At 31.8% G+C, this 22,203-nt stretch overlaps 2 protein-coding genes across 5 annotated transcripts; both read right to left on the reverse strand.

The window, feature by feature from the left end:
• Window positions 1-119: 119 nt before the first annotated feature.
• Window positions 120-21,685, reverse strand: AUG4 (HAUS augmin-like complex subunit). 4 transcript variants are annotated; one of them, XM_068638822.1, is made up of 15 exons: window positions 21,586-21,672; window positions 21,122-21,200; window positions 5,768-5,954; window positions 5,542-5,589; window positions 4,803-4,928; window positions 4,293-4,616; window positions 4,069-4,168; window positions 3,907-3,955; window positions 3,309-3,402; window positions 3,035-3,106; window positions 2,899-2,957; window positions 2,110-2,178; window positions 1,982-2,033; window positions 884-961; window positions 120-483 (listed from the first exon to the last, which is right to left on the reverse strand). In XM_068638822.1, exons 3-15 carry the CDS (start codon window positions 5,894-5,896, stop codon window positions 406-408), a joined length of 1,278 nt encoding a protein of 425 aa, XP_068494923.1. In that variant the 5' UTR covers window positions 5,897-5,954; window positions 21,122-21,200; window positions 21,586-21,672; the 3' UTR covers window positions 120-405. The 4 variants fall into 4 exon arrangements, with proteins under 4 accessions (XP_068494923.1, XP_068494926.1, XP_068494925.1 ...); XM_068638825.2 differs by lacking the exon at window positions 5,768-5,954 and having other exon boundaries at window positions 21,586-21,685; XM_068638824.2 differs by lacking the exon at window positions 21,586-21,672 and having other exon boundaries at window positions 21,122-21,217.
• LOC137831231 (uncharacterized) lies at window positions 15,376-16,431 on the reverse strand. The gene is made up of 2 exons (XM_068638826.2): window positions 15,684-16,431; window positions 15,376-15,607 (listed from the first exon to the last, which is right to left on the reverse strand). Exons 1-2 carry the CDS (start codon window positions 16,288-16,290, stop codon window positions 15,513-15,515), a joined length of 702 nt encoding a protein of 233 aa, XP_068494927.1. The 5' UTR covers window positions 16,291-16,431; the 3' UTR covers window positions 15,376-15,512.
• Window positions 21,686-22,203: the final 518 nt, after the last annotated feature.

A 22,203-nucleotide genomic window follows, 5' to 3' on the forward strand; every position in this document is an offset into this window, starting at 1 on the left:
TAAATTTACCGATATCATTTATTAAAAATAACTACCTTATCTTTTTTCATTGGTTTTGATGAATTGATTATTTATTTTTAAATAAAAACCAAAAGGAATGTTAAGTTATTTAGGATCTCTTGATCAAGATAAGTCTAAAATAATATTAGTGTTATAATGATGGTAGCAAAAATACTACTATGATGGAATACAAGGAGTAAAGACCCCTAAGACAGCTTGAACTAAAATATACTATGATGGTAATGCAAAGTAGTCTAAATATTTAAACAGGCTCACAGATTGCAGATTACACACCTTTATGAATCATTAGGGATATGATTAATAATGAATTATGGAAGGGGGCGTCTTAAATATCATTTACATGAAGATATTCAAAGCAAGATAAGGAGACAAAGTATAAAACCTCTATGTGCTAGGTTTATCTGGCAAACGTTTCAGATCCATTTCAACTTGGTGGATTGTCCATTGCATGTTCTCCAATTTCTGCACAATGTCACCAACATATGAAACTTGAAAAAAAAAAAACAGACCGTAGAAAATTGAAATGATGAGTTTGTTTTTTATATTCAGTTATATTATCATATTGCTTCGTTTTTGTCATCACAAACAAGGAAAGTTTCGGACAGACAGAATATAAATACCAGAGAGAATTTTATAGAAGTTGGTTGACATATCTATTTGTATATAAGTATTTGGTGGAAAACCAAAAGCCATTGACAGAAGCAGTTCAACACTTGAGTCTTTTAACCAAAGTTTGGGTTCGATCCTCCGTTAGAACATTTAGTTACAACAGAAGGTACCACTTTGCTTTAGAAATGACAGAAGCCCCGAATAGCTTTCCTAGTTACAACAACAAATATATTTGGTTCAAATGAGGTATTACCTGCACAATGTCATGGTACTGCCTTGCAATGTTGTCAAAATGAGGATCAACACCCTGGTACTCGCGCAGCCGGGTAACCTGGTACAAAGATCAAAATATAACTAAAACAGACATGATGAACGATTGGAGTGGCGGAGGAAAAGACAATCATAATGAGACCAAAAATAAATTCAAAATCTTCTATGATAAACTTATCTATAACCAATAAGAAAGAAAACAACAATGTAAAATAAATTAAATTTCTCTATTAATTTATAATCAATTTTTACATTTCAATTTTTACAAAAGCTCTCTAATCTCTCCCATTTAACTTCTCATACAAGTAAGGTGCATAAAAAATGATTTTAAGCTGTAAAAGTTTGATTTATGAAAAAAAAATCTAAACAAGGCCTTGATACTAGAAGGAAGGCTACTGACTAATACAACGTAACCACTAACCGAAACAATTTTATAAAATTATTTGACAGATGAAACAAAAATTAGATTCGGGTACTGGTTAAGATACTAACTGTCAACCCTTGGCACAGACTCCACATTTCAAAATGCCACATTAACAACACTCACTACAATTTTCTTAGTCTTCTGTACCAAAGAATTCACATTTTTTATGATGTAGATGATAGTATTACTTCACAATTTGCTCATCAAGTGCATGTTTCAATTCCTCGTTCTCTTAATTCGGTTCTGGTCTTGCAGTATCCATCAAAATACTTTAATCTCAATCATATTATAATAAGTAACAATTATTTCTTATTCAACTAAAACAGTTACAGTAATGAGGAGACTTGAGAATATTGTGTAAAAAATGATAAGGTATTTAAGATTTGAATTTGAACAAATGTACTATGATGTGCCCATTAAAAGTTCTCTGATCCATATCTGGGGAACACTAGAAAAGAAAATGACAAGACAAGAAGCTCTCAACAAGGATGGCATGTTCTGAGCTAATTTTACAAAGTTACCTCATGTCTTATCACATTAACATTTTTTTTTTTCTGGTGAAGAGCTCAGTTCATGGTAAGAAACTAAATAGAACTAAAGTCAAGGGCTACTAAATTACATTAGTTGTAAAACATGCGTAAGGACATCAGAACATACCGCTTTGTTATACGCAATCGAAGCTTCTTCTGTTGCCTCAACAAGATATTTCCTAACATTGAAAAGGGAAAAATGGTTTATTAACACTAAAGAGTGCTCACAGACTTATAACGATTCTTTGTTCATACCTTATCTTATGAAGAGCAGGTATGGAGTCCTTAGTGTAAGTTTCAAGCAGGAGAACGTGTTCCAGAACCCTGAAATGAAATGGGTGAAATCACAATTATAATAGAGCCTGACAAAACTAACATATTGCTGCTAATATCTGGACTTAAATCAGACTACCATTTTGGACAAACTTAGACAAATCACGCTTCTATCTGATTCAGGGTGGAGGTCAAAAAATGTATAATGTATGAAATAGTTATATAAAAAAAAGGAACTTAAAGAGTTAAGAATAGAAATGCTATTATCTTAATTTAGGATTAATTAGTTTCAAGAATTATGCCTCGAGTTTAAGATTCAACATCCTTTTGTTTAGGCTCAGCCCCATCCAATTCTTTTTGCACTTTTTCCATTTATCCTCACTAAAATATAATAATCGTTCATTCAACAAATCTACTGTGATATATTTTTGCTACCATCCAGCGCAACATCAAATTTGTATACTGTCTAGATTAATGCATCAGTCTTACATTGTCTAGATGTTATATACTAATTTTATATTACCTTAACTCTTAAGTAGAAGCAACGTTTTGTATCTAACTTGTACAAGAAACATCCACTTTGGAATTTCAAATATGGTCTATTAAACAATAAAAACAATTTTTTTTTTCAAATGATCTCATATGAGACTTCCTCTAAGCAATTGTTAAATTTATCATCCATTTCTAGTTACTTCAAATTTCAAAACCCCGACAGTGTATTTATGGTGGAGAACAATGAAAATATATAAAGGTAGCAGATAAGAAACTAACCTCAATTTCGCACTCATGGTCTCACACCTTTTACAGAGCCAAGTCTTTTGCAGGTCATCCTACAAGTACATGGGGTAAGTCCAGATATATCTTTAGCAATCAATACAGTGGAATTTATTAAATAATGAGTGCTGACATATTTGTGTTGATGCTCCAACTTCAAATCTTTGACGAGTTTAATAAGCACTGCAAGTATCTGCTCCAAGACCTATTTAAGCATAATAACATTCAATATCTACATACCACCATAAACATGTTAACAAAAAGGAATTACAACTTATAATGCATAATACAGCACACAAGCAAATTCTTTATCTCTCTCACAGGCACATAGATTTAATATGGGAGTTTCAGAAAATGTTTGTGTCCACTAGAAAGATGGTTCTTGTACTAAATGCTTGTGCACATACATTGTAATATTCAGCAAACTTTCTATCTGCAGAATATAGGTCATCACGCAGAGCTGTTTCTTCTCTTTCAATCTCCTCAATCAACAATTTCACCCTGGTAAAGTAACAGGAAAAAAAAAGCAACAAAATGTAGTTTACAGTTATTTTCCAGGATGGAACTTACAATTACCACTACAAATATTTGTTGTTAGCATAGGGTGCACCCAACAGAAAATATAAGATAGATCCTTCACCTATAATTCAAAATAAAGTGAAATTATTTTGAAAGAAAAAAAAAATTCTCCATCTTGCTGAGCTAAATAAACCTTTGTTGTTACAATCAGTAAAATAAAGCAAACTCCTATTAGACACTTTCATCATTACACAAATCTAAAATTGAATGAATACATATCTAACCTCATCCAACATAACATAAATATAGACGTGATTTTGTGGGTCAGTAAATTATAGTTGACTATATGTAATAAAACTCACATGTCTCATCTCCTGAGAGTTGAGACGAGACTGAAACTGGCTAGCCTTATATGCCTTAACTTCTCATGTAAGTGGATACATTGCCAAAAAAGAAAAGGATTAGGCTACACAAATGAACACAGACCTTTCTGGAAGCCTAGAACTTGAACTTTGACTTGCAGACGATGAAGAATCTGAAACAAGAAATGAGGAATCAGTTAGCACATAAAATCAAAATGGTAACCAAGGAAAATCAAAATTCTCCAACCACAACTCCAAATATAAGTAATAAGCAGTTCACAGTTACCATTATCATCCAATACAAAGGCGTCTGATAATTTTTCACATTTCATTTTCAGGCGAGCATCTACCTCCCGTGAAACAGACAAGCGATATTCAGTCATATCCTATGACATATGGTTAACTTGTCAATAACAAAAGGCATAACATTTAATCACATAAAATAAAAACATAAATCTAGCACAGAAAGAGCCTTCTTAGCTGACTTTCATATGCAGTTAAATAGTATACCACAGATAATGGTGTTTTTTGATGCTGAGTTTGCCACAAATAAGCAGGCGTAATTCCCAGAAAACGATTTGGAACACCACCAACTCCAGGATCCACTGGATCCGAAGCAACAAGAGCAGAAATAGCCCCACTGACTGAGCTGTTTGGAGTGTTATAATTTGAAGAGTTGGCCCCACTAACAGTACTGTCAAGGGAGCCTCGAGAAACTACACTTAGCTTTTCAATATCTTCATCATGAACTTCCCCATCTTTGGAGATAAGAGGTAGTCTCAATCGTTGAGCTGCTTCAGCAACAACCATTTGATGCTCTAAAGTCTGATAAACCTGACAATAATATATACATGTAAACTTTGTTTAAATCAATAAAGACCAATTTGCCAAAAAATAAAAACTTATAAACAAACAAAGCCAAGACTCAAACTTTCCAAGACCAAAAATCAACAACATTCTTACACAGGCCATATATTTGTTCATAAACTAAACTAACTTTCAGAAGCAATAATTCAAAACCTGAGGAGAGTTCCTCAACCCGAGCTGTGGATACAGGTTGCCGGTATCTCTAATTCCACCAAGGTTAGATACAGAAGTGGCTTGTTGATACTCTTCCACCATTGCTATAGCCTCAGAATATATAGCCTGCAGCCAGATCCCCATATGAGAAATACAAATCACTAAGTACAAAGAAGGTCATTAAAAGCATTAGTGAGTAGAGTAGATCACATAATTTTCAGTCCTTCGAAAAAGGCTAAGACCAAGAAATAAATTGGAAATTGATAGGAAGTATCTTACGGCAAATCATATTTTTGAAGTTTTGGTCTTTAACCAAACTGAATAACATCATGTGATACATACAAGTAGGAAATCTCACCAAGTGGGATAAAAAACAATTGTCATTGTTGTTGTAAGAAAACAATCACACTACACTTAACCAACACATTCCAGTGATACCAAAGACTGCAATCTTACACCTAAATCAAGTCCAAATATCACATACCATTTTAGCAAATCTCTATTTTAAGCTTAGATGCAGCACCTTAGGTGGTGTTTTCAATGTTATACAATCAGAATTGAAGTTTCATCTTAATAGTCCACGTAATCTTTTAAAGCAAGCCATATACCACTGATTAACGAGGTACAATTCCAATTCTGATTAAATAACAACACAAACAGCACCTAAAAAGTATAGTATACAAGTTTTATGCTTTCAACAAACACATATTATACACTCCTTAAACAAATAAGCCTTTACCATGGCTTCCAGGTAACGCAGTCTTTCTCTGCACATTTCCTCTCTGGCCTGCAAGACAACCCATGAAAGATCAATACCCAACTCAGTTTTATTTAATTTTGGGGAAATTCAAAAAAATGGGTAAGAAAAAGTATAAATTTTGAAAAGAAGAACGGAGGAGCCATATGGCAACTGTTGTGGGACTTTTCACAAACACATAGAGATCAGAATGGGGAGAGAGAGATACGAGTTGGAGATCGTTGAAGAGAGGCTTGGAGATGAGAGATCCATCGGAAGCGAAGCAGTGACGCTCAAGATGATCAACCACCTGCGCCACGTCGGCGGGGAGGCTCTGGCCGTGCAAGCCCTTCACCATCGACCAATACGGTGTCGCTTTCCAGTCACCTCACTGTTCTTGTGTTCGATGCCTTCAACTTGAAGAAGCGCCAACTTTGTTCAACATCTCAATTCTTAAAACCGTCCACATATTTAAAAAATTACAGTAATAATAATAATGTTGTATGTTTTAATTATTTTATAACTATGATAATAATAAGGAATAATATATTACTCATCCCTATTTAATATAAATTGTTTTTTTTTAATTTAATTTTTTTAGATTTTCTTAGTATGTAAAAAAATATGGAATACCTTTTTCAGGCAAAATCTAGTTTAGCTGGTAAAACATGAGTTTGAATCATTATGGTTGAACAAAGCATCAATTAATCTTAATTTTAGTTAATAAAACAATTTTTTTAAAATGTTAAACAATTTATTTTATAAGTTTTAAACTTTATTTATTTATCAGTTAAGATTTATCCAAAAAAATTTATATTGATTTAACTTTTTTTTTCTTTATGAGATAATAAACTCGTAAGAGTACTAATTTAAGGAAGAAAGAAATATATATTATAACAATAAAATTCACATATATTTATTGTTTTTATGAAAGGTAGATTTAAAGATAAGAGCACTTTTAGTGGTTTTCTTTTAGAAATGTTGGTTTATGTAAGGAATCTTCTCTGTTATCAGTAATACTTATCGATTATCTCTTATGCAATTAGGTTAAATTTGCAATTTAGGTGGGATGTATAAAATATAAATACAGGTTCTAAAAAATACTTTAAATAAATAAATTATTTAAATTTTAATTTATTTATCTTATTTTTTAAGCTTATCTTTTTTAAGCTTAGAACTTTCGACTTCTAGGTTCTGTTATCTTATTTGCTTGTTTTAAAACAAATTATGATTTGTATTTTTAAATAATTTTATCTTTTATAATATTTTATGTATAATTAAACTAAATCAGTTTTATCAAAATCTTTTCTTATCATTAATTTTTACGTACTTTATCTATTTGTTACTATTTAAAATCCTTCAATAAATTATATCAAAATCTTTTCTTATCATTAATCTTTATAATTTATCTTTTTTTTACTATTTAAAATCCTTAGCACATTTACACTTCACCATTCTCTCGGTATTTTTTTCTTTCTTTCAATTCTGAAGTTTTTTTTTTCCATTTGATCCTCGTTATCATGGACTTGAAAAATTTGAAAGATTTGCTTGCAAGTGTTACAGATAGAGAGTCTCTAAATCAACTATCTTCAAAGCCATTTCAACCTTCTATGCTAGATTGGCTAATATCTAAAGATATTCCTCAGTTTTATAGTAAGAAAGAGTTACTTCAACTTGATGATTACTACGAACAACTTTCAAGCTACTTTCAAGCTGTTATGAATCATATGCAGAGAGAAATAATGCACCAAGAATGGTCGAAAAAAGGTATTTATAGTTTATTTTATTTATTATTTTAATTTTTTTATTTCATTATTTTTCATTCCTATAATTAGTGTTTTTTTAATGTTGTTTTGAGTTATAATCATTTAATGATATTTGTATTTATTATTTCATAAGGTAATATTTTTTATATAATTCCTTGATTGAATATGAGTTTAATAGGACATGACTAAAGCTTTGATGATTTGGCGCCACATAATCGTTTGATTTTCAAACAGTAATTAATTTGTAAGTTAATTAGTACAATCCTAAGAAGATATTATATTTCACTAAATTATAATTCCTTAAAAAAAATTATTAAATAATAATTAAATTTAGAGAGTAAAATAAATAATTAGATACTATTTTAGAAACTAAAAAATTATTAGTATTTAAAGTGATTTTTATTATTAATAAAAATTATAAAATAATTTATAAATTGATATTTAAATTAGCTACTAAGATTTTAACTACTAATATTTTATATTTTAACTACTAAAAGACTAATAGAGACTAATTTAGAATATAAAATATTAGTATCTAAAACTTTGATAGTTAATAATGAAATATTAATTTAAAAACTATTTTGTTAAGAAGTGGACTTTAAGCCTAACTCAACCCCATAAAACCGGCTCATAAGGTTGAGGTTTGCACCCACTTATATACAATGAAAGGCTCTCATCTCTAGTCGATGTGGGATCTCCAACATATTTTATAAATTTTTATTAATAATAGAAACTACTTTAATATAAATAGTTTTTTTTTAATTTATAATTTCTATTTAATTGATTTTCTAGTGGTTATTTTTAATTTCATTAAATTAGTTTTAATTTAACAGTATAACATTTTTTTCTAGATTTCTATTAGTTTAAATTCAAATATATCATATTTTGATTATATAAACTAAATTGAATTTGTTAAATATCATTAATTTTGATAGACTTCTTAAAAAAAATTATTTATTTTTAAAGTTAAATTTATTTCATATTTTATTCCATTAGTATGCATTTGTTTTTATGAATAATTTTTTTATTAATTTGAAAACTAATTATATGGTAAATGAGGATTAAAATGGGTATAACTATTATTTGAAATATGACTTTTTGCAGATGTAGACAAAGTGAACAGACCTCAAAAGATGAACTTGTGGTGTCAAACATTAAAAAGGCAAAGGGAATAGTAATAAGTTCAACACCTTCACCTCTATTACCACCCTCACCCCCACTTCTATCTCTATTACCACCCCCACCCCCACCTCGACCTTTACCTTTATCTCTCTTACCACCACCACCCTCACCTCTATCCCTATTACCACCACCACCTCTATCTCTATTACCATCCCCACCCCCACCCCCACATCTATCTCCATCATCATTGTCGTCAAGGGTAACTATGCTAAGTCTCACACCCTCACCTCTACCATTATCGCCACCAAGGCTAATCACGACGAGTCCAACATCTCCACCACCATCAAGGGTATTTGCGATAACTCCAACACTTCCATCAGCATTAGAGCCACTCGATTTGTCAGTGGAATTCAAAAATCGAGTCATTGAATTGAATGGATATGATCTTAAATTTCTCATGCACAAGAGACTTTTCTTTTCGGATGTGAAACCAAATAGTAATCGTTTATCCATACCAGTAAAGGAAATAAAATGTGACTTTCTTACTCTAGACGAGATTACAAAGTTGGATAAAAGGGAAAATGGAAAACCCGTTGGTTTGGAAGTGACCGTGTTGGATCCCTATCTTAGAGAATATACCTTACCAATGAAGAAATGGGAAATGAAAACAAACACCTACAATCTTGTAAAAGAATGGAACAAGATTGTGTTGGCTAACAAGTTTGAAGAAGATCAAGAACTCCAAATATGGTCCTTTAGGGTTAACAACAAATTGTATTTACTTTTAAACAAACTTTGAATTTGAATGTTTGGTTCTAAAAGTAGGCTAGGGATGAAATATTTTGTCTATTTTTTTTTTAGTTTTTCTTAAATAAGGTGGAGTTTCTCACCAAATTTGTATTGTTAGTGAGAAATATTTGTTCAAATAAATTTAATTTTAAAAAATATTTAAATTCAAACATGCTTTTATTGTTTTATTGGTTCTTCTATAAAAGTGTTAACTTAATCATATATAATGTATCATTTTGTGGGATGAGTTAGTGTTATTAAATATTATCATTTTTTTACTTTTGAATAATAAATTCTGAAAGTTGTTACCGAAAATGGTGTACACAATAATTCATCAATATATGCAAACTCACAATATATAATCAAAATAAAATAAAATAATTGCATGAATATAATATACACTCAAGTAAATGCATTGATTACATAATTTAAAGTCAAAATTTACTAAATAAAAGTTAATACAAATTAAAAGTGAAATAGAAATTATATAATTCATTAAAGGTCTTATGCTATCTCATTAATAAAATCATTATGAGTAACATCAACATTTTGATTGAGATTATCTACTACAATACTCAATGAAGGAAAGGTTGACATTAAAAACTCAATCCATAAGTATTATAATATATAAATAATTTATTGATCATATTATTGTTGTATATGTTTCTTGTTTTCTTAGTAGAAAGATCAATATTTAGTGTAGACTATGAATGTCTTTAGCGAATAAAGTCATCACTCAAGTCCATATAAGTTTCCCTTCATATCCTTTTTAAAAACCTTCAAATAAACTTCATTATCACTAATATAAATGTAGAAGAATATACTTTATGCATTATTGTGAGGCTTGCTACTTCACCTTGTTTAAACCCTCATGATATTTCTCAAGCAAAATAAAAAAAAAAAAAAAAAAATACTAAAAGTTGACTTATAGTTATTTTACAATTTACATGTCCAATTAATAAAGTTCAACACATATGTAAGAACAAGCATTAAAAAAAAATTATATATTAATCATAAAAGTATATTACCAAACAAATATATTATGTCTAATCCAATTCAAAGCATTTAAAATCAACATGTAGACCAAGCTAAAGTAGATACAAATAGAAAATTCAAACACATGCCTTTCTAAAGACTTGTATTTACCATATCCAACCAAAGACTAACACCTGACTCATTTTAAGCTAAAATAATTTACATGCAAATCTCAACTTTATAGGTTAGGATAAGTTCATTAAACAAAATATTGTATACCTATAAATGTGAATCAATGTACACTAACATTTTCTCAACTTCCCACTCCTAAATGTGTTAAACTACAAGATTTATACGAGAAACAAAGGTATCTTTATTAATCATATGCTCTTATATTTAATACTTAAAAATAAAAAATTAGCCAACACACCATCCTAGGTATGCTACTTTTAATGATTGCATACATCACACTATTCATTTATATAACATACTATTTCTTAAAGAAATGAATTCATTCAAACATAATAATTAAACATTTATAGAATAAAACATTCAAATTTGTATATAATATTATAAGCTAGGAGTATTAAACATGTAATTGCTTGAAATTAAATCAAAATATATCTTAGAGAGTTGAAGATTTTCGCTTGAGTTAAATCACTTTATTTTAGTGGTATTTTCCAATAAAAACAAGAAATTTTCGAGTTTCTTCTTGTTTGAGCGATAAGTTAAATTGCTTAAGCATCGTACCAACATTTGAATGATATTCTTTGCTTAATACTTCCAAAACATAATAGAGTCCTCACCCAACTCACCAAGATTTCTTCTCTTATCGACCAACCTTTGCATGAGTAGTCCAAATCCAAAGGAAAGAAAAATCAATGTTACTCATCTCTTGTTCATGTTTTAAATTCCAACTTGAGCAAGGAGTGATAGTACTTGAGTGTCCTACTAGTCATTTGAATGATAGTGATTTTCTCTCAAGTTTGATGGTCCTCGCTTAAGTGTCGCTCGATGCTCAAGTGAGATTTACTGAGACAATAAGTTTTGTAGGATTTAAAAATAAATTTCGAAATCCAAATTCTTAATTCAAAATCAAGTTTAAATTGCTTATTTACACTCAATTGCAACATTTTCCTATCATAACTATTATAACATAAATTGATCATTTAAACCAAATTTAACAATCTAACCAATATAAATATGTTAAGACAATAGACGATCTATCACCCAATAAACAATCTCATATAAAAGTCTATATGTTTTGATGATAACAAACACTATAGATGCGTTATGACATAACAAAGCTCACTCATATGCAATCTAAGATTAGACAAAATGATTAGAGAAGATGAGCAAGACTCACTAGACAATCTCACAATAAAAAGATTCATTGGACAGTGTAATAAAGGCAGAGCACACGATACAACAATAGAAAAACTGTAAGATGATCCAATCTTGGTCTAAATATTGGAAAAATTTCTAACTCTCATAAAGATAACAGTTAAAGAAGGAACGTTTTCCAAATGAATGTTTCAAAGAAGAATACACACGTTAAATGATATCAAGTAATGTGTTAGACGATATCGAAGAACTGCATTAGACGATCTCACTAGAATGGATAAGACAAAATAGTTAAGAAGAACATATCGAATGATCCTAATGCTCATGAATGCATAAGATGTTTTCATAAAATGATCCATTTGGATACTACAAGAAAGAGAATATCAAAGTACTTGCTTATAAGCTATCAAACAATCACTAAAGATTGTACATGTAAGACAATACTATTATTTTCTACTCGTCAGATGAACTACTACGTCGAGAACTACTACTAGCCTCAGGTTTGCGTTTAAAGAAAACAACAATCAAGTTGAGTACGAAGCCTTGACAACATGGATGTTGCTAGCCAAAGAGTTGGTGAAAAGTAACTCATTGCTCGTCACCGGGCAAGTCACTGGCGAGTATCAGGCCAAGGACCCACAACTAGCTTCATACCTCAGGTACGTAAGGATCTTGAAAGCAACTTTCTCAGTGTTTAACCTTGTTCATGTTCCAAGAAAACAAAACTCCCGAGCAGACCTATTTTCTAATCTAGCTAGCTCAGGGAAGGGATGTCGACAGAGGTCAATGATCCAAGAGACATTGAAGTCACCTAGGACAGTTATAAAAGGGTTGTCCAAAGTCGATCACTTGGAGGTCTTAGGGATAAGCTCATGAAAGGGGAGAAGGTATCGATTGATGATTCAAGAAACCCTGAAAGTTCCAAGAATAACCACCCATGGGTTATTGGGGGATGGGTTTCTTGAAGTTCTGCAGGGCGGTATACTGTGATTGATGGAAACTTTTTTCGTCACGATTATATCCACTCGATCCTCACATGTGTAAGTGGGGATCAGTGCGCTGCATAATGGTCGAGCTCCATGAAGGCATTTGTGGTAGCCACATAGGAAGACGAGCTCTCTCGTTGAAAGTCGTCTGAGCTGGGTATTATTAGTCGACGATGAAGGAGGATTTTGTGAGATATGTCCAACACTGTGAGCAATGCTAGAAGCACGCTGATTGGTGTCATGCATCAGCCGAGAAGCTGCGATCGATTTATAGCTCATGGTCCTTCCATACATGGGGGATATACATTTTAGGCACTTTCCCATTTGGCAATACGTCATATGAAGTAACTCATTGTGGCCATTGAATACTTCACCAAGTGCATTGAAGCTGAGCCAGTTGAATAAATAATTCCTCATAAGGTCCAACATTTTGTGTGGAAGAACATTGTTTGCCGTTTTCGGATTCTAAGGCACCTGGTGTCTGACAACAAAACTCAATTCGCTAGCCAACAATTGGGCAAGCTATGCTCAAAGCTCGGAATAAAGCAGATGTTCACTTCGGCATAACTCCCCTAGACGAATGGCCAGGCTGAGTCAACTAATAGGATCCTACTAAGGGGGTTGAAGAGGAGATTAGAAAAGGCAAAGGGAACTTAGTCAGAAGAAATTCCAAAAATCTTGTGGTTCTACCACACCACCCCGCAATTGACAACTAAGGAGAGACCTTTCAGTTTGGTATATGGGTCAGATGCCATGATACTGGTGGAGATACAAGAGAATTCCCCTAGGTTCCAAACTTTTGTTGTTGAATAATCTAATGAAGGAAAGAAAGTGAACCTAGATTTGTTGGACGAGGTGTGTGATCACGCTCGTATCAACTCGAAGGCTTTAAAGAGAAGGGTGGAGTTAAAGTACAAGACCAAGACGAAACCTCGACAGTTCAAGGTTGCCGACCTGGTGATGCGAAAGGTCCATCCTTACCAGCTGGAGAACAAGCTATCTCCAAAGTGGACTGGCCTGTTTCGTGTAGTTGAGGTGCTTGGAAATGGAGCATATAAGCTGGAAACCCTAGAGGGAGGAGCCAGCCTACGAATGTGGAACGTGGTCAATCTCAAGTTTTACTTTAGTTAAGACATTTCGTTTTGATGTTTTTCTTTTGAACAATATGATGTTTAAGGTGGTGCTCTTTTTCCCTTGAAGGTGTTTTTTAATAAGGTCACCTAATGATAAATTTGTTCTCAGAAGTTGGTGCATTAGTCTTGATTGAATAGTGTTGATGTAGCACATGGTAAGTCGACCTAACTCGGCGTAAGTACGTCTACCCGAGCATAGACGCCCTGTGAGATTAATTTGTTTGTTATTTACTTGAGTTATTACATGGTAAGTCGACCTAGCTCGGCATAAGTACGTCTACTCGAGCATAGGCACCCTGTGAGATTAATTTGTTTGTTGATTTACTTAAGTTAGTGCACGGTAAGCCGAACAAACTCGACATAAGTACGTCTACTCGAGCATAAGCGCCATGTAAGATTCATTTGTTTGTTTATTTACTTGAGTTAGTACATGGTAAGTCGATCTAGCTTGGCATAAGTACGACTACCCAAGCATAAACGCCCTGTAAGATAAATTCATCTGTTGAGTTAGCTAATTTGGCACATGGTACGCCCTAGCCCAGAATGAATAGAGTCATCCGTGTATAGGCGCCCTGTTGAGTGGGTTTATTAGATTTAGTTTGGCACATGCTAAGACGATCTAACTAGGAATGAATAGAGTCATTCGAGTATAGGCACCTTGTGATGAGGAGTTTACTTGATCTGGTACATGGAGAACAATGATCAAGCATGGGATAGGTGTAGCTGCCAAAATAGGTACCCTATGAAGTAAGGGATCATGAAATTGATGCAGTAATCATACCAAGGGCCGCCCTAGTAGGGGGCTCGGTTATTCATGAGATTCAATGTGAAGTAAAGGTTGTCCTAGCCTCGAATGCATCACTTACTTATGGGTAGACGTTCTACCAAGGTAAATAAGTTATTACTTTATGCTTAAGTTAGTAGAAATTTGTTATATTAGTTGTGTTGAGATGAAGAGATTTAGTTAAGCATTAAGGCATATATTTGTATACGTAAGAAAGTCTACAGACATTAAAAGAAAAACATGCATAAATTGTTCAAAGGGTCGTAATGTCGAGTAAGTGTGGCAAGCCAATAAATATTACAGCCCATAGCTATTATAAAAATTTAAGATTAGTCCTCTCTCAATTGGTCGTCGACCACGGTTTTGCCTGGGTCCAGTGTGGGTCCATGGTAGGATGGACTATTGTTGCTTGCTATAGGGAAGGTTCGAAGCCAGCCTAGAAGGATCGGGTAGCGTCATCTTTGAGATACTCAATGAGCTTGCTGGAGTCTTCTTCTTTATGATCCATCTCTTTCTTTAAGTTCTCTATCTTGCCCAAAAGCTTGTCCTTCTCTTCGGAGAGCGTCAATGCCTCTCGGGTCTTCTCGGTATAGAGATGCTCAGCTTTTTTATGCAGGCCATTTTGTCGATTGATCTCCATCTGAAGGCGGTCCATTCCTTGGCGGAGCTCCATGATCCCCTTATTTTTGTGGTCTTCGGACACTTTGGGATCTTGCGCTTTGTCATCAGCCAGGCAGGCTAAGGCAAATGCCTGGCTGAATAACTTCAAGGAGTCACGACGAAGGAAGTCTTCATCATGGACTATTAACCTGTTTTTGTCTTTGGGGGGTAGGAAAAAGGCCTTTCCATGAGCAAGGACGTCAAAGTCATCATCCCATAAGTTTTTTCTGCATGAGCTTTCGACCTCACACTCTTGGATGGTAACGACCTCCTAGTGTGGAGCTCGACCATCCGAGTGGGAGTGTTCAGAAGGGGGAGCTACCTCTCGCCTTTTTCTCTTGAAAACAAGGTCTGAGTTGGTTTGCTTGTCCTGGTTAGATTGGACTGGAGCAACCTCAATAGGGGCCTTCCTTTTTTATGCCAATGAATCCTTGCTCAAGTTAGCAGCTGCTCTCATCTTTCTAACGCGCTCAACCATCTTCACTTTGCCAATGTTGGACAACATCCTTTCTGCAAAGAATAAGACAAGTAAGTGGTTAATAATAGTAGTATAGGTACATTTACAAGGGAAGGAAATGAGGAGTACCAGTATAGGCCTTCAAGGCGCCTAGGAAATACTCTTTAGTCAATAGATAAGAGGTGTCAAAGACAACCTTCAAGCTTGTCCAAAATTCACATATACCCTGGTCTTTTGGAGACAAATCTTCCAAGCGCCGAGCACTCTGGAAGTTAGGCTCAGGGGTCCAATACAGGCGAAATCCATCCAAAAGGGTTGGATCTCCTATTGAAGCTTGGACTTTGACAAATTTACCTTTAAAATTTTTGTACGAACACTGGAAGAGGTTAAGCAAAGCTCTTACATGAGACATCCACAGTTTACTGATCGTGTGTTTAGCCTCAAAGAAATAAAGAAAGACTTCCACAGTTGGTGAGATGTCAAGCTGTGAACACAAAACAATAAAAGCTCGGATGAATGCCCAACTATTTGGGTGTAGCTGGGCAGAAGCTACATTGAGCTCAGTGAGTAGCTTCTTTTCAAAAATGGATAGGGGAAGACGAAGGAGAACCTTCTTGAAAAAGGTGGCGTAAAAGTAGTAAAATGAACCATCGGGGTCCGACGACTCCTCACAACAAATAGGTTTCCCCTCCCTACACTCCACAGTTTTAACACACCCCTCATATTTTTTACTCATGGTACACCCGTTTTCTCTCAACTCCCTAAGGCATAAATTGGTTGTGTAATAGGAAACCTCTTTTAGAAGCTTTTTTTTGGCCTAATGATACGTTGAACCATAATCCATTGCAGATATAGCTAAAACATAGGCATAAACACAAACAAAATACAAGCACAGTTCATGCCAGGAAGAGAAAGAAAATCAAAATGAGATTACAGCTCAGGCAGTGCAACTGGTAAGATGAACGGATAATTGGCAATAAAGATTAGTGGAGAAAAATACCTGATGCGAATAAGGTGGGTGATAGCTCGATGGTGAGAAGAAGTGCGAAGAAAGTTTTTTGTGAGTAAGAGAAGTTTTGAGAGTAGAAGTTTGTGTAATGAGTAAGGAAGAGGAAATGGATTTTTAATTATTTGAAAGAAGGAGATGAAGCGACAACGCTTCCTCGCCGTTGATACACGTGCCACGTAGACGTTCCAGATTTAGTGTGATGGGATGTCTCATAAGGAAACGCTTCAGTAACCGCGCCTCACCTCTGCGAAAGCGTCACATCAGTTGCCAACGTTGGAAATACTCTTCGCCTAGCCAAGCTCGGCTCGAGCCTGGGGGGCTTGTGTAGTGGCCAGGAGTGCCCGAAACCTCAGTCCAAACAATTAGGTCAACTCGATTTTTGGGCAAGTATGACTCAAAGGGTGAGCCATAAGATCAGCCCAGATGCTGGAAGACAACTCGAAAAAGATAATTAATATAGAAGGAATATTCTTATTGTTTATAATACATACGCTAATTAAATACCAATAAAAGTTGTTGAGAATAAAGTAGTTAGCACCTGAGAATAAAGGTGCATGTGAACAAAATATTTTATTGTTGTTAAGCACTCGAGAATAAAGGTGCATGTAAGCAATATGTTTTTTTGTTATGATTATATGTTTTTTGTTGAGATTATATTCTCTCCCGTTAAAATTTGCTCTGATGAGATTAGAGAAAACTGTTGAAAGGATATATATAAAAGGGGCTTGAAACCCCTAGTAAAGGTATGCTGTTTTTGAATACTTAGAGACTAAAAGTGATTTGATATTTTTGAATGATATCATTGACTTGATCGTCGGAGTGTGATCAACGAGTAAAACCCCCTTTGTCCTAATGGAACACCAAGTACCTCAAAACACTAATTTGAGACAAATCAAAGGAAGAACTTGTCCACTCAATCTGCCTGAGGTCAACCAACGAGAACAAATCCTAATTCTGATTAGATAACAACTCATGAAAGATCGATCATCAACTCAACTCATGACTTCCCAAGTAATAGAGTCTTTCTCTACAAAATAACACATGAAAGATCAATACCTAACTCTATTTTATTTAATTTTTTGGAAATTTGACAAAATGGGTAAAAAAGTTTAAATTTTGAAAACAATAACAGAGAAGTCATTTGATAAATGTGGTGGAACATTTCACAAACACGTGGAGATCTTAATGGAGAGAGAGAGAGAAAGAGAAAGATACGAGTTGGAGATTGTTGAAGAGAGGCTTAGAGATGAGAGATCTATTAGGAGCGAAGCAACATCGATCAATATGGTCTCACTTTCCAATCACTTCACAAATATAAGAAGTGTCATGGTTGGGTTAAAAACTTATGTCTTAATTAAGATTGATAATTTTTTATTTCCATTTCGTAAATTGATAATAAAAATATTTATAAATTTATTTTTATGTTTATGTTTAATACGTGTGCATTTTTTATCTATGAATTTATATGTTTATCTATTAATTAACACTTCTAATTTTTTATTTTCATTTTGCAAAACTATAACCTAAGTTGTAAATGGTAGAACCCTTCGTATCATTTAATTGTTTAACTATTTTTTCAGAAATTCCCAAAACAGTGTTGCACCTCATATGCAAAAATATTTTTAAAATAATTTTGAATCTTAATAAAATATTATCTTTGGGATAAAAATCAAATTAAAAATTACATTTAATTTCAAACTTGTTGAAATATTTTTACTTCAATTTTTATTTGAGTTTACTTGCGTTGACAATAAGTTTAAAGCATTTACCAAAACAAAAATTGATATTATTTAACTTGTTTTTTCTTTATAAGATTATAAACTCATGTTTTTAAGAATTAATTTAATAAACACGAAAATATATTATAACAATGAAAAATATAAACCTGAATACAAATACAATCATATTCGTCAACAAGTTAAAAAAAAACAATAACTATAAAAGATGAAACAAAACTGTATTAAACGAATCCTAAGAGAAAATGTTTGACTCGAATATATTTATCATTTTATGAAAGATAGATTTAAATATAAGAACACTTTTAGTCGTTCTTTTAATAGAAATGTTGGTTTTATGTAATGTATCTTTTTATCTTATCAATAATAATTATCAATTATCATTCAGGTTATCATTTATAAATACAGTTGCTAAAAAATAATTAAAATAAAAATATTTAAATTTAAATTATTTTGATTTATCTTGTTTTTAAATTTATCTTTTTTTTTCTTATGAAATTTTCGCATCCTAAGTTTGCTATCTTATTTACTGGTTTAAAAAATTATGGTTTAATATTTTCAAATAAGTTTATCTTTTATAACTTTTTCACACATAAGTAAACTAAATGAATTTTATCAAAATCTTTTCTTATCATAAAAATCATTTTGAATGATCTCAACACTTTGTTTAAATCTTTCATTTATTATTCATCTTGTGTACCATTGTTGGAATCAACATTACCATCAATTTGAACATGGGACTATATTAGTTGCAAAAAAACGAAACTACATTGAGAATATTCAAACTAGTGAAATGAATTTGAAAAAAAAAATCATAAAATAAACTCCAATGTACCTTTTGACATAATTTTTTAATATATTATTCCTTTCTACACGTGATCCATAAGAACTTGAAAGTTGTTGGTAGTAATTATGAAGTTGAAGTACTCTTGTTTACTATAAAATTGTGGAATATCTTTAGATATTAGCCAATCTAACATAAAACGTTGAAATGACTATGTAAATAATCTATTAATAGACTCTTTATCTTTAAAATTGGAAGCAATTTTTTAAAAATTTTCAAGTCTCTCATGATGAGGATCAAATAGATAAAGTTTTTAAATATTTTATTCTCTCATTATTATTATTTTTCTTTCTTTCAATTCATAAATTTTTCTTTGTTCATTTGATCCTCATCATGAAAGACTTCTTTGAAAATTTTGATTGCAAGTGTTAGAGATAAAGAGTCTCTTAATAAACTATCTTCAAAGTCATTTCAACTTTCTATGTTAGATTGACTAATATCCAAAGATATTTCACAATTTTATAGTAAAAAAAAAGTTGTTTTAATTTGATAATTACTACGAGTAACTTTCCAACGGTATATGTAGAAATGAATAATATACAAGAGTTGTAAAAAAAAAGGTATATTGGAGTCTATTTTATTTATTGTTTTAATTTTTTTTTATTTCATTATGATGATTTTTTTTTTTTCAATTTCATTCCTATAGTTAGTGTTTCTTTTAATGTTATTTTGAGTTATAATCATTTAATGATATTTGTATTTATTATTTAATAAGGTAATAGCTTTTATATAATTCCTTGATTGAATATGAGTATAAAAGGATATGACTAAATAAAGCTTTGATGATTTGGCGCCGCAGAGTCGTTTGATATTCAAAACAGTAATTAATTTGTAAATTAATTGTACAATCCTAGGAGGATATTATATTTCACTAAATTATAGTTATTTTTTGAGTTTCATTAAATTAGTTTTATTTAACAGTATAACATATTTGTATAATGACATATTTTCGTTATTTATATCCCAAGTGAACTTATTTAAAAACCACTCAAAGCTTATTTATATTAAATACATATTTTTGACTATGAGAGAAACTACTCCTTATTTGTAGAAAACTAAAAAAAAAATAGTGGAAATTCAAAGTTTGTTCAAAAACAAATATATAACTTGTTAAATAACCCTTAAAGTATAATATTTCGGTTTTTATTTCTCAAAATTATTGGCAGATGCAATTTTATTTCAATGTTATGCAGACTTGAAGGTAATCGATTTGAAAGAAAAATTAAATGTTAAGGGTTTTAAATAATTAGAAAAAGAAAAACTAGAAATATTAGTTGAATCAGTTTTGTATAAGCAGAAACGAAATTAGATGTGATTTTCTTCACTGAAGAGGGGATTACAAATTTGGAGGAAAAAGAAAATATACTCTACCAATAAAAAAAATAGTATGAACACAACCTTATAAAGGAAAGAATGAAACAAGATTGTATCTGTTAATAATAGTTTCAAAGAAGATAAAGAATTGCAAATATAATCTTTTAGGGATACCAATAAACATTATTACACCTAAACAGACTTTAAATCTAAATTTGTTTTTTTTTTGTTTAGTTTTTCTTAAACAAGTTCTAGATTCTCTCAATGTTTAGTCATCAAGAAGTATTTTTTTCAAATACATTTTCTAAAAATATATTTATATACAAACAAACTTTCATTGGTATTTTACAGCAGTGTTGACTTGGTCTTATATAAGATAACTTACTGTGAATTACATAGCAAATCCAAAGACATGGTAAGCACAAACATAGTGATGATGATGAAAATCTGACTCCTAAGTTTTGTTATATTTACTTGTTTAAATCGCACATGGCAAAATGCTCCACAATTATACAACGAAGAAGAGTTGCATGAAGTTGATGATTACTACAAACAACATATTGTTTAAAAGAATGTGTAATTATCACTTAACAAGTAAAAAATATATAGAATTCCATTTCTTAATTTTGAGTTAAAGTGAAGAATGAAAAGATAAGAAAGTAACCTGAATGTGGCAGTGTTGGTCTGACCTTTTACAGAGGCAAGTCTTGTGCAGCTGATCCATCAAGTATCTGCTGCAATACCTGTTTAAGCAAAACAACACTCAGGATCTATGCCACCATAAACATGTAACAAGAAAAGAAAGACTACGGTAGGTAACATTCAACAAACACTTTATCTGCAGAATATAAACTTTAAAAGAACAGAGAAAGATAGCTCATAATAAATGAAAACATATATACACTTGCTTTCCTCCACCACTCTACGCACTATAATCTTAAATCAAATCAAACGGATTCATTATTCCTATTAACTTAACGCCAAATTCAAAACCAATCAAAAAAATCAAATCGAACGAATAGTTAAGAAGGAAGATTAGCAAGAACATAGTATAACACAGATCAATCGAAGAACAATAACAAGAAGAATAACAAGAACAATAACAAGAAGAATAACAAGAACAATAACTAGAATAGGAAGAAGAAGAAGAAGGTTCGTTGGCCATGGAGACGCGGAAGGCTCTGTGCGGATTGGGAATGGATTGGTTAAGTCTGCACTTTCCTTCGGGTGTGTGCGTCAAATATAAATACAGTTTCTGTAAAATAATTAAATTAAATTAATTATTTTTATGTTTATTAACTTCCCACTTCTTAGTTTTGTTATCATCTTATTTACGATACGGTTTCTATTTTTAAATAAAATTACCTTTTGTAATCTTTTAACCCGTAACTGAATCAAATTATTTTTTTAAAATATACAAATATTTTAAAATCATTAATCTTTATATACGTGATTTTTTTTCTACTATTTAATCCTGTTTACACACCATTATTCTTCCATCCAGAAAAATTTCTTTATTGATTCTTCAAAATTGTATAAACACAACCTCATAAAGAATGAAACAAGATAAAGAATGAAACAAAATTGTATCTGTTAATAAATTTAAAGAAACATTATTACACCTAAACAGATTTTAAATCTAAATTTGTTTTTTTCTTTCGTTTTTCTTAAACAAGTTCTAGATTCTCTCAATATTTAGTCATCAACAAGTATATTTTTTAAAATACATCTATTTTATTTTTCTAA

This window comes from Phaseolus vulgaris, chromosome 6 (genome assembly GCF_051622355.1).
Source record: "Phaseolus vulgaris cultivar YP4 chromosome 6, ASM5162235v1, whole genome shotgun sequence".
Taxonomy (NCBI): domain Eukaryota; kingdom Viridiplantae; phylum Streptophyta; class Magnoliopsida; order Fabales; family Fabaceae; genus Phaseolus; species Phaseolus vulgaris.

Excerpts from the sequence above, each read along its gene's own strand:
- LOC137831231 (XM_068638826.2), bottom strand. The coding sequence starts at position 16,290 with ATGAGTAAAAAATATGAGGGGTGTGTTAAAACTGTGGAGTGTAGGGAG. Across the intron at positions 15,608-15,683 it reads CGCCTTGAAGGCCTATACTG|AAAGGATGTTGTCCAACATT; the intron begins GTACTCCTCATT and ends TATTCTTTGCAG.
- AUG4 (XM_068638822.1), bottom strand. The coding sequence starts at position 5,896 with ATGGTGAAGGGCTTGCACGGCCAGAGCCTCCCCGCCGACGTGGCGCAG. Across the intron at positions 4,617-4,802 it reads GGTTGAGGAACTCTCCTCAG|GTTTATCAGACTTTAGAGCA; the intron begins GTTTTGAATTAT and ends TATTATTGTCAG. Across the intron at positions 484-883 it reads AGTACCATGACATTGTGCAG|AAATTGGAGAACATGCAATG; the intron begins GTAATACCTCAT and ends GACATTGTGCAG.